The sequence below is a fragment of the Crotalus tigris genome, unplaced genomic scaffold (assembly GCF_016545835.1).
Source record: "Crotalus tigris isolate CLP2741 ecotype Arizona unplaced genomic scaffold, ASM1654583v1 scf7180000018970.2248101, whole genome shotgun sequence".
NCBI lineage: Eukaryota > Metazoa > Chordata > Lepidosauria > Squamata > Viperidae > Crotalus > Crotalus tigris.
In genome coordinates, this window is record NW_024097302.1 from 2,158,511 (window position 1) to 2,171,304 (window position 12,794).

The window sequence follows — 12,794 nt, forward strand, 5'->3', positions numbered from 1 at the left end:
CATTGCTTACAAATTCAGCAAAAAATTCACACAAATGTTCATATGAATTATTCTAATTTTAGCTTGTTCTAGTAATGTGCAGTTCTAATGTTCCTAGGGTGCAATTTTTATAAGAACATTTTGAATTATATCAAAATTCTGAGAAATGCAGATTTCAAGCAGCTTGTACATTCTGGATCTTATTATATATTTGGCAGGTCTAAAAGTGCCATATGTGATTAAAAATTCTGATGGATAAGATTTTGGGGATTAAACTTCCAGGACAAAGAAGTAAATTAGGGGCAGGGCAAAAATCAACCTTGATTTAATTTATTGATAGGTAATTAAAACTATGTCCCTATAATCAATTGCCATTTATTAAAATACTCTTCTTTCATCACATTCAATTTAACAATTTGGTATTAATTTTTGATGGGAATGATAAGCCACATGAAATCCTACGATTTCTGGATGTGGATCTCTTTGATTGATACATGAGAAAAATGGTGATAGGATTTCATCTCAAGATTGCTAGAGAATTGTGTTGATTGAGCACAAAGAAGACAGACTCAAATTAGAAATTTTAGGAAATGGGACAATTGCAATGCCTTCATACCAATTCATTATAATTTGCTGTCTTCTCATAGGTATAACCAAAAGGGAACAATATCATCTGAGAGTAGGAATGCATGGTGAGGTAGCCCTTGATTGAAGAAAGATGGCTACGGATGAATGAAGCAACTGCTTTAGTTTCTGGTTCAGATTCTGGTGCAGATCCACAATATATTTCTTCACAGGGATTTCTGGAAGCATCAGCAGCTGTCAGTGGAAACAAAACTTACATTTTATTGCACAGTTAAGTTGATCCTGGTTAGCATAGACAATGTTTATGATAAATGTTTATTTGTTTCGTTTGAATCAGGACATTTCCACTTAGCATGTTAATTTGATTAATAGAAATAAACCATTTAAGCATGTTCAAATAACTCATAGCTTTGACTGCACAGGGTTTTGGGTTTTTTTCTCAAGTGTGGGGGAAATTTAAAAATAAAAATATATATGCTTTTAGTATTATCATGTAATCATATTTTATATTTTATAATTATCATTGTATAATCAATTGCCTGAGTAGATGCTTTGAGTATATAGGGAATATACAAGCCTCAGGTGGAGGAAGGGGGGAGAACAGGAGTTACCATGGGGCCCAGCGTGAGTCACCATCTAGGAATTGATTTTAAGTACCTTTTGGTGCCTGGTACCCCTACTGGATCTAACAGGTGTAGAAGATGGGAGACATCTCTCCTCTAGAATTGATATAGGATAGTAGGAGAGGGATCTTATTAGTATAATGTATTCTGTTTAGGCGCTTCTGATAGATTATAACCTCTAAAGCCTAAGCCAATGGGGCCATGGGGAAGGGAATGGGGCATCGCGATAGGATGTATAATAATATCTGATTTTGGAATTTGGGGTGTGGTTCAGTGCTTGGCTACATTGCATTGCCTTCCTGAATCCACCACGCTTTGCAAACCGTTATTTTTTTAGACTTGGATGTGAAGTCTAATAAACTTCTTTTCTATTTGTAACTCAGAGTGGATTTCAATTTGTGACTATTTTTGTGTCTAACACAAGTTTATTCAAAAGTAGGTCCCAATGTATTCAGTAGGGATTACTAGTAAATGTCCATAGGAATACACTCTAGAGATAGTTTAAATATTATACAAAAATGTAACCCTTGACAATTATTATACTAGATTACTTAATAGCATACAATTTCCATATATTATTATATATATAATAGATAGAAGCTTACTACTTTTTTCCCCCTAGCATTATCACACAAGCATAGGCTCCACTTGCTTTTGGACCAATAGAGTGTTCACCCATTGGTTGCAACAAGAATTGACTGATTGGCTTGCTACCTGAACCTCCTTTCATGGGCTGAGAGAGAGTGACTGGCCCTTAGTTACCTAACTTCATGCCTAAAGCACACACAGCCTCCGGGTGCATTAACCCTAGACTAAACTGGGTATCACTTGGACATACATGTTCACACAGATAAGTACTTCATAGCTATAATCAACTTGAAAAAAGTCACTTCCCAAGGCCTAGCTGGATTTTTATAACGCTTAATCATTATGTACACTAATGTTTCAATATGAAACAATGCTTTTTAATAATGGATTTTTAGTCTTCAAGGAAATCTTGTAATTGAAATTTGATGCCATACATCAGTGAAAGATTTTTCAGAAATTGCAAATTACACCTAGAGAAATAGCTTGTATAGTATAAAAATAAAATACTATCTTAATCAGTCAGAAAAGATTTAAAACACATGTAAACATATACAATAAAAGCATGAAAAAATGGAGAAAGGAAAGGATTTATTTCCTTTTAAATGGAAGCCTGAACACTACAATTTTGATGGCAAGTTACATTGCTAAATTTTGGAGACAAATTGCAATAGGGTTCTGGGGAGTGTACAATGCTACCTTATCTTCTTTACATAAATAAACTAAAATGGAAGAATAAAAGACCAGAGTTTTGTACTTCCCACAGTAGTTAAGAAATGAGTGTCAATACTGATGTGATGTATCGTGCTATGGTAACCAATATTAAAGCAGTTTCTTCCATTGTTTAGGGTTTGGTATGGAGATCACAACAGTTATATAGGAAAACAGAAAGTGTAACATTTTATAATATTTTTCATTTCCCCCAAAGCTTCTACAATCTTTAATGGAGGATCTCTTATACTTGAGTTAGAGTCATTCCTAGCTACATAAAATTAAACTTTCTCCACCATCTTTTTTCAATGATTTTAGTTAATAAGCTTATTTGTCTATAAAGACCAGGTCTAAAACTCTATCATGATCCTAACCCTTTCCAATGTTGTTTTATAACTTAACTTACTGCTATTAAGAGCAAAGAGTTAATGTTTTACTGTTTACAATTTATTCTCCACAGTAAATATAGTTTTACTTGTAGTATATGCTTAATATGGTGATTTTATTATCAGTCCTATTTGAGGAATTGTATCCAAAATGTATGTATTACTTTATAAGAGTAACAAAAATGAATGACTTCCAGTTCTGGTTCGTGGCATCCCTAGTTGCATGGGGAGACTCGTCTCCTCGTTGGCTAGCCTTCCCTCCACCGGTAGACCCTAGAGGGTGCGACTTCTGTCGAGGAGGCTCTGCTCAGCTGCTAAGGAGTGGCGGCTCCTTCAGCTGTCCGAGCTATCTCTGAGGGCCGATGGAGAAGAAGATCGGCCAGTAAAATGGCCGATCACCCTGCTGCTTCAAACCGCAAGTCAAAGAACATCTAAGCTGTAAGAACCCCCATGGTGAATCCAGGTGAGATTTTTCTTTGCTATTTTCTCTATTTTATTTTGTTTTTGGTACCTGTAAGAGCCTTGTTGGAATTATTTCCCTGGCTTGAAAAGGCAGCTTCTACATTCTTTGGGAAGAAAGGCGTTCTATAAAAATAGAACAAAATTTTAAAGACTATATTTTATTTTTATATTTTTTGGGGTACAGAATTTTTTTTTTCCTTTTCCTCTCTTTCTAAGAACTGTACTATTATCCTATGCTGGAAGATTATTTCTTTTTTCACATTATACTTTAAAAGATAGAAAAAAGGAAATGGTGTCTGGAAAAGACCTTTTAAAATTTACTGAGGACATCTAATGGCAAAAATTTAATACTGCAATTTCTGGTTACTTTTGAAGATGGAACAGACCTGACCTTCAAAATACTTTTGAAGAGAAAAGATAAGCTGTGCAGCTGTGGGAACTGTGGGGGTGGATATTGCCTAATTTATATCAAATATAGCCTCCACAAAAAAAGAAAAAAGAGACTCTTTTTAATCACTATCAAAATGGAGAAACCTCAGTCACAATTAAACTGTACACTTATATTGGAAAAGATTTATGAGGCTACTTCAGAAATATGTGCTACAATGAAAGAGTTTACTACAGAACTAAGATCCAGAAATTTCACTTCAAACGTTCAAATGGATGTCCAGGCTACATCTGACTATGGTATAAATCAAAACATACTAGAAGAGGAATCAACAGAGATAAAAGAGGAACTTATTCTATCTTACAAACCTTCCATCTGCAACTTAGAAGAACAGAAGAAGCAAAGACTGAGATTTCAAACTACAAAGCAACGAAGCTTCAAGGAGGAGAGAAATAGATATCTAATGCAGAGGATGGGATTTCTATCCTTTCAAAGGCTACTGCAAGCAACAAAAATAGATCTACTGGCTGAAAGGGAAGTGTCTTTATGGAAACCTGCCTGGCACAGAAAAAAAGCCAGAATTAGACTGAAAAGAGAAATTTAAAATTGTGTAATGGATTAAAAGACAATGTTGGATTGTTTTAAGGATTATGATTTAGAGTTAGAAGCAAGAAAAAATATAAATATATATATATACGAGGGTGTTTTTTAGAACAGATATTTTAAATAGATTAAGAATGTACTTTTTGGAATAATAGATTTATTTTGATGAAAATTATGTATTGGAATTGAAAAAATGTTGATTTTTTAGATTGGGATGGTTTTAATAATTAATGGAGTGTTTTAAATTAGTTAGATGATCTTTTTGTACAATAACATAAGATGTGATAAATTGGATGAAATTTGAAGTTTGTGTAATGAATTGAAATGAATTAAGGTTTAACATTGTTTTTTAACTAAGATAGCTATTGTGTAGTGGAAGAAGAAATAAATGAGATTGGTAATAAAAGGAGGGATGAGAGAGATTAAGAATAGAATACATCTGGAAGGGATACCTGAATTGATAACTTGTTGATTTAAAGTTAAATTTGATTATGGTAATTGTAAACTGATAAAATTTTAAAACAGGTTTAGTAGTAATAGAAATTTAATTTAGAAATGGAATATTTTAAACGTATTATGTTATTTGAGGGAAATAGAGAGGGGACAATGAATGTATTAAGTTGAGTTGTTTATTTATGTTTTTACTTTTGAATGTCTGATTACCCAAACACCACGGTGTATCCTGAGTACTTTTTCTTAAGAATTAAAAAAACAATAAAATATCTTTTTAAAAAAATGAAGGCCTGTTCTTTATCCTTTTAGCTCCAACATGAAATTGATGTTGGACATAAAACTGATGAAAGTACAACTGTGATAAGGTATGACCTATATAATATTTTAAGGAGCATTACTTATATTTTTGGTGATAATAAAAATGAGATATTTACTCAGTCTTAGTTCCTAAGTTCATTAAACATGCTATTTTCAACCCAACTCTTTTTTACTTGCTCTAAAAGTCTGGTGGCAATCTAAGTAATTTTACTGAAACACCATCTGGATTAGTCATATGAAAGTAACATGCAGGTATAGATAATATTACAAAGGCTACTTACTGCTCCATGCAACATCAAAGTTCCTATTGATGTCAACGCCAATGCAGTTACTCTGGGATGCATTAGAACGATTCTTTCTCCAGAAACGATCCTGCTGGACAAAAATCATTTAGGGACTTCAATCTGACCCATAAACATTTCTGTATATTTTCTCTTTGTTTATACTAATTACGAGTGGAATGCATTAATTTTCTGTAGAAAGACAATGCAATGAAAAACTAGTGTGTTGAGTGAGCTTTCCTTTGGTAGCCTGATTCCCCTTCCTTGTTTAGCTGTAACTCTTTGCTATGTAGTTCAGATAAAAGGTTTGTTCAAGTGTTCTGTAAAAGAATGCAGGGAAGAAGAGAGGCATCCTCAGATCCATTAGACCAGAGGTCCCCCACTTTTTGGGCACCAGGGACATGTTCCGTGGAGAGAGGTTTTTCCGTGGGTCAGAGGGGGTATGTTTTTGTGTGCTGCTTGGGGTTTTGCTTGTTTGTGCAGCCCAGTTTCTGGCATGCTGCAGCCTGGTACCGGTCCATGGACCGGGAGTTGGGGACCCCTGCATTAGGCAAATGTCCTTACAAATGGAAAAGACCCCATCTAAGCTTTGGTTCTGTCAAGTTGCCCTGATTAGACTGCTTTCTAACACTTCACAGCTTATCTTGACTTTTGGCCTTAACGTGGTAGAAATTTCAAAGGCATGGCTTGATTAGATTAAAATGTACAATACTTCAAACTCAGAACAAGGCATATAGAACAACAGATTTCCTACTACATTAGAAAAATATCAGGAGCTTTTATATGTCCAAGTGGATTTAAATCTAAGAATGCCTTATTTTTGTCCTTCTGAATTAATTGCTTCTTGATGCAGTCCTTGGCGATCTTAAAACCTTCCTGCTTCTTGCCTTAGCAGGATCTAATCTTATAAGACTGATATCTAAGATGGTTAGATATGTTTCAATCATGGCAGTAAAACTAATTCATTAGTTTTCCCAATCACGGTTTTATCCACAAATATCCATTTAGCACAATGTTTCTCAACCCTGATAATTTTAAGGCATGTGGACTTCAACTCCCAGAATTCCACAGCCAGCAATGCTGGCTGTGGAATTCTGGGAGTTGAAGTCCACATGCCTTAAAATTGTCAAGGTTGAGAAACACTGAAATTATTTTTAGAAGGTAATTGATTTTAATAAGCACCCATCCTCCCTTTCACTACTAATGTTATATTATAATGAAATATGGGATAGTAATAACAAAGTTGGAAGACCTTGGAGGTCATCTAGTCCAACCCCCTGCATCTTGAAAAACCAGCAACCAATGCATCTCATGAAGCAGATATGTGTCCTTTTAGGAACACCCACAACCGCTCACGTGCTGCATATAATTTTCTTTTTCTCCACTAGTCTCTTTGATTTTGGCCGGAAGCTGGTTGAATTATATCTGAAGCAAATATATATAATTTAAAAGAGATATTGAACTAAGCTGAATCTGGTGGCTTGGAGATATTACTGTTTTATGATAGATAGATAGATAGATAGATAGATAGATAGATAGATAGATAGATAGATAGATAGATAGATATAGAGATAAATGGATATAGATAGATATTACTGTATTGCTACTAATTTTGATATATTATAACATTATACATATCTTTTGTTATGCTTATCTGCTCCTTGCTGCAGAGATATTTGCAATCATTTCTACTTTCTATTAATTTTGTTTTGTTGTTTTCAATAGCTATTTTTATTCTTATTAGCAAATGTAAGATGATTCATGCAGTTGGATTGGATATAAACTCAGAGTAGTTTATAGAAATGAATGGTTTATATTAATTATAACTAACTTTTCCCAACTCATTTCAGTAGACTGTTCTACTTTGGAACCAATGAATACACTGAATATTTTTAGTATGCAAAATTTCTATTGTATTCAGAACTGAAATATCATCAAAGGATATTTCACTTTGATGCCTTCACTTCATAATGGGAGAAAATTCTGAATTCATAGTTAAAGTGGTCTCCAAAATTATAAAATGGGGAGGAGGGTCCTATGAAGTCTGGGGTCCCAGATCCCATTCCCCATATATGAAACAAAGCTGGATATCCATTGATCTAGGGCATTAAAAATGTGCCAGAAGGCCAGTAGGACTTAAAATCTTACAGATTTTCAACTCCCCAAGCTTTGTGAAATTATGGGTCATCAGCTTTTGAAATGATGACCCATAAGAAGGCAAGAGAGAGGACTTCTGATGTATGCTTTTTTGCCTCTCAGAATAAAAGCTGATTTTTAACTGATGGTTTGGGAGTGCTGGTTCAAGGAACATGGCTTAGGTACTAAACATAGATTATGCTGTTAAAAAGTATGAATGATACCTGTGTCCAGCTCCAGACATAGCCATCTACATTGACTATAGGAACAATGTAGAAATTCATGTTATCCAGTATATATGTCATGTCCCTGTCTTTTCCATAGGTGCTGATGGCCTGAAATTTAGAAAACATAACTTTTTTTTAGAAAAAAATTTTTTCTCTGTGATCCTGTATACTCAAAATTTAGGCTCAGTTGGTCTTATAAATAAAGTATATCTAGAACTGTAGCATTTTTCATCACACTATATAACATTATAGAATCTATTTTCCATATTATTCATGATGGACTGATTTGAGAATACAGAAACATGATTCACATTTCTATTTGTTTAGTGGGATACAAGAGCTTTGATCTTTGGAGTTATAGAGCGTGCAAAGACCACAAGATCAAAGATCAAAGCCAATTTGGTCTAGTGATTAAGGCACCAGACTAGAAAGCAAGAGATTGTGAGTTTAATTCCCACCTTAACCATGAAAGTCAGCTGGGTGACCTTGGGCCAGTCACTCTCTTTCAGCCCAACTACCTTACAGGGTTAATGTTGTGGGGAAAATAGGAGAAGGAAGAAGCATTAGGTATGTTTGCTGCTTTGAGTTATTGTAAAAATAATAATGGTGGCTATAACTAACTAACTAACTAACTAACTAGCTAACTAACTAACAACAAACAAACAAACAAATAAATACAATTATGAATGAGTAAGAACTAGGGAAGCTAGAAGTTGTTTCAACACATTTGGAGGACAGTTAACAAATGAGACAAAAAAAAATCCTTGTTAATTAACCTCTTTCACAAACCACTGACAAAAGGCAGGAGAAATCCACTCTCGTGCATGAACACCACAATCCATAAAGATGGCCTTTCCCTCTTCATTTTTCTTTCCAATCTGTTTTGAAAAAGTAAAAAAAAGAGATTTTTAAGAAAGTACACTTCAATACCATACTATTCCTTACAGATGGATCCATTCTATTCTGCCACCTTCACTTTTAAATAGCTTTGCTAATAAGAAAAAGTAGTTTCTAAGAGACTCATTCTAATTCTTGTATGTAGAAATGTATATGCAAGTCATTTTTTTCATTGTTGTTGTCTCATTGAAAGAGTAGGATGACTGTATTGTTGGGTTGTCATGTCATGCTTATTATATTGAGCAAAATGACATAATAAGCCAAAGATGGATAACCTTAAGCCTCAGGGCAGCTGTGATCTTGAAAGATTTCCAGAAGTTACTGCTCATTGGTAATGTTCAATGTGATAGAAACAGAATGTTTATATATATATATGGAAACAACTGTATTATATATATTTAATTAATTTCAATTTTATGTGTTGTAAATGAAATGAAAGCAAATATAATTTTTGTTTTAACAACACCCACTACTCATTCTGACCCCATCTGCTATGTAAAATATAATGAGGTATAGAGTACTTTATTGGACTTCCATTCAGGGAAAAAAAGAGAATGATCTCATGTTCTTGACCATAAACCAACCATGATTTGTTAATCAGATGGCTGCACTAGTGGAGTACTAAACTAAAACTGAACAAATTGCATGGTTGCTTAGCATGACACATAACGTCATGTTGTGGAGAGTTGGAAGAAGAATTCGGATTGAATCAATTATGCTTATTAATACAAATGTATTACTAAATACGTGTATTTTGCTGTATTTTTTCTGCAGCACCTTTAAGAGTAGAATTTAGTGTGTTAATTTGTACCTATTGATGATTAATTGATTATGAAATTAACACATTCAGAGGAGGCAGTATATTCAATGTCTTTAGAGGAGGAAATAGATTCAACACATTTTGTTATCTCTCATGTGATAACAAAGCTTTGGTGCAAAGCTTTGTTATCACATGATAACATGTAGCTTTTCAGAGAATGTGTCTGTAATGTTTTCACACTATGAAAGATACCCACTTCCTCCTTTCTGGCTATTTTCTCTTTGTCCTTGGCTATTTTCTCTCATTAGCTGTAAAAAAATTCTTCCTTCATTTGGGATTTTCTGCTAGCGTAGATGCATGGCTGAAATACTAGATCAACATTCTATATAAGAAAATGTGACTTTGAGACTTTTGCTGTTGGCTCTTCTGAATGCAACAGACCAGTGACTCACTGTAACCTGCTAGCTTTAGAACTAATCAAACAATTGTTTGAATCCTCCCCAGATATGGGTGGTGAATTTGGGTGTGTGTGAGAGAGTTTTTCAACACAGTTTCATCTGTTCTTTGCTTATTTTCCTGAAAAGGTTTTCATACCTGAAGAAGGAATATGGGTCGATTTTCAAATGTCTTTCCAATCTGGATACGGGAAACCAATGTTGAGTTGCTTTTTGCAATTCTGGCAGTCCAATCAGAAATCTGGGTAAAAGAAAAATAAGGGTTGCTGGAAAACAAATTGATGAAAAGATCTACAGCCCATGAAATTAAATGATTTTTTTTTTTTTAAGTTGGACAGTGTGCTGCCAGACTCTTGTTCTTTTTGGTATCACTGATTAACATAGTTCTCTTCCTATAAGTTGAGTAAGATGATTTTCTAATTGTAGATAAGGCATATGATACCAGGTCATTAAATAACAACTGATCTCATACCTGTTACCATAACCTTCCCATTTTAATGTCTTTCAGCTTTGTGATACTACAAATCTCCAATGATATACTGGCCAGAATTTGGAGAAATGTGATCTTAATTTAGCTGAGGGATGCTGAAATCAGGAAGACTAGTCTAGTATCTGCTGAAGGAACCCATATTCATTAAACTTCTGGTTATCCACTTAAGGTAAAAAAATATACCTGTCTTATCTTTAAATCTGATTTGTACAAATACGTGAGTAATAGTCCCAAAGGTACTTTTCCAAAAGGCAACTGGACTTGGTTTTTTACTTGAAAACTTTTTACTTGTCATCCAAGAAGCTTCTTCAGTTCTGACAAAATTAAGTGATACTTTTTTACACCATAGAAATAAAAACACTATTATCTATTGCTGTGGAGCAGTGTTTTTTAGGCAACTTTCTATTTACGTATACTCTTTATTGCTTTTAAAATAACAAAAGGGTGAAAAAACAAAAATAAAAATACACACGTTGTCAAAGAAGAGGAAAAATACCCACATAGAAAGTGCTTTAAAATTAAAAAATACAGCAAGGGAGAAAGAAAAAAATCTATATCATTTTAGCAATAAATAGTTGCAATTTTATAATTAGTAATCTGATGCTATTATTATTCAATTATATTTGAATATATTTCATTATATTTTTCCATACAGAGTCTTCCTTTACAGGCAATCCTATAGCAAGTGTAATTGGCTTCTCAATTCATTGAATGAAAGAGGGCCTACATTTATCTTTCCAATACTGCAATATCAGTCTTTTGTTCATAATAAGGGCACATTTACATTGTTCAGTTATCAAATTCCAGTTACTGGGTAAATAGTTCAAAAGAATATTATTGCCTGAACATTTTGCTTTTGCAAGAGAATTATATTTATAAATTATAGTAAGTTTTGGGAGAAGGAACTTGTCAAGTTTAAGATATGTGGACTTCAAGCTCCCGATGGCTGGGGAATTTTGGGAGTTTAAGCCCACACATCCTAAAGTTGCCAGATTTGTAAAACACTGCTTTAGATGAAGCATCTGGTAAATGCAGTAGAAGAATAGAATCTGTAAAAACATTGACAACTCTGTGAAGAAAAATGGACAATGCGATAATAATGATAGAGGACAATTTCTTCAATTCACGTAGTTGCGGCTGTAGCTTAATCCTTGCATGACATGACTTCCGGTGGTTAAGGCGGTGGAGATGGCGGCTACTTTGTAGCCATCCTCCTGAGATGGTGTTAGATCCGCGGAGCACAGCGTTCATCAGCTGGCCCGCGGCTCGCAATCCTCTTCCCGGGCGAAGGGAAGGGGTAGAGATCGCATGAATAGAGGTAGAACCTCTTAACCTTCCCTGGATTTTTATTTTAGGGGGGTAGAAAGAGTGCTCCCTCGGAGTTCATTGCCTTCTCCGCCTCTCAGCTGTCTTTGTTTCTTCGGAAACAAAGCGAAACGCCGCTACCATCTCCGTATTTAAAGTAACCGTGAGTAATTTTAAACCGGACAGAACTGTTTAAAGGACTTTATTTATAGTTTAGCTTTATTTTATTTTTTTTTTAGTTTACTTAGTTTATTTAGTATGTGCTGATTTTTTTTTATTTTTTGAGCTTTCTTTTTTTTTCTTGCGGGCGGAAAAGTGAGAGTGAAAGTAAAATGGCGTTTTTAAAGTTTTTCTTTTGAAAGACGGACTGGCTGAATTATTGCTTAATACTGTTTTCTTTTTTAAGTTTATTTTATCTTCTGGGAGTTTTCTAAATTGATTCTATTTTATTCTATTTTATTTTATTTTTAATCTTTTGGATTTTTTATTTTTTACTGGTATTTTTATGAAGAAAGGAAGATAAATTAAAATGGCTTCAAAACGACAACCAGCTACTACAGCTCCTAAGGTAATCTCTTCTCCTGTTACTTCTACTGGGCAACAACAACTTAAAATAATACCCTCAGTGCAGCAACCTAAAACTACTCCACCTTCACCTCCCCCATCTGGTACATCAGCACAAGACATTAAAGAAATAATGGTAAATGCTGTGTCACAGTTTAGGGAGGAAATGAAGCAATTGTTGGAACAGAATAAATCTGAAAGTAAGGAAGAAATGAAGCAAGAGATGAAGGAACTTTTAGAACAGAATAATACTATTTTGAGGGATGATATACTTTTAGCTTTATCTGGAGTGGCCTCAGTGGTTGTGAAGCTGGACTCTAGAGTGGAGGAAATTGAAGAAACAGTAGAACTTTTGGATTATAAATTCCAAGATATGGAGAAAAAAGTGGAAGCTTCACAAGATGATATTCTTATGTTCCAGTATAGACAGATGGAATATGCTTTGAGAATAAGAGGCCTGAAAGAAGATAAAACCCAAGACTTGATGGAAATGGTGATTAATGACTTGGCTGTTATTTTGAACATAGATAAAGATGAGTTACGTGGGGAAGTGGAAAGAATTTATAGAGTTAATTCTTGGATTGCA

At 34.2% G+C, this 12,794-nt stretch overlaps 1 protein-coding gene across 1 annotated transcript in view; it reads right to left on the reverse strand.

Moving 5' to 3' along the window:
* LOC120314647 (mast cell carboxypeptidase A-like) overlaps positions 1 to 12,794 on the reverse strand; it is a 47,866-nt gene that overhangs the window by 6,075 nt on the left and 28,997 nt on the right. The window contains exons 6-10 of the mRNA XM_039357946.1: positions 9,989 to 10,090; positions 8,514 to 8,615; positions 7,735 to 7,845; positions 5,375 to 5,468; positions 596 to 798 (exon numbers count right to left, since the gene is read on the reverse strand). Of these exons, the coding sequence (XP_039213880.1) occupies positions 596 to 798; positions 5,375 to 5,468; positions 7,735 to 7,845; positions 8,514 to 8,615; positions 9,989 to 10,090 (612 nt within the window). The remainder of the gene's footprint in view (positions 1 to 595; positions 799 to 5,374; positions 5,469 to 7,734; positions 7,846 to 8,513; positions 8,616 to 9,988; positions 10,091 to 12,794) is intronic.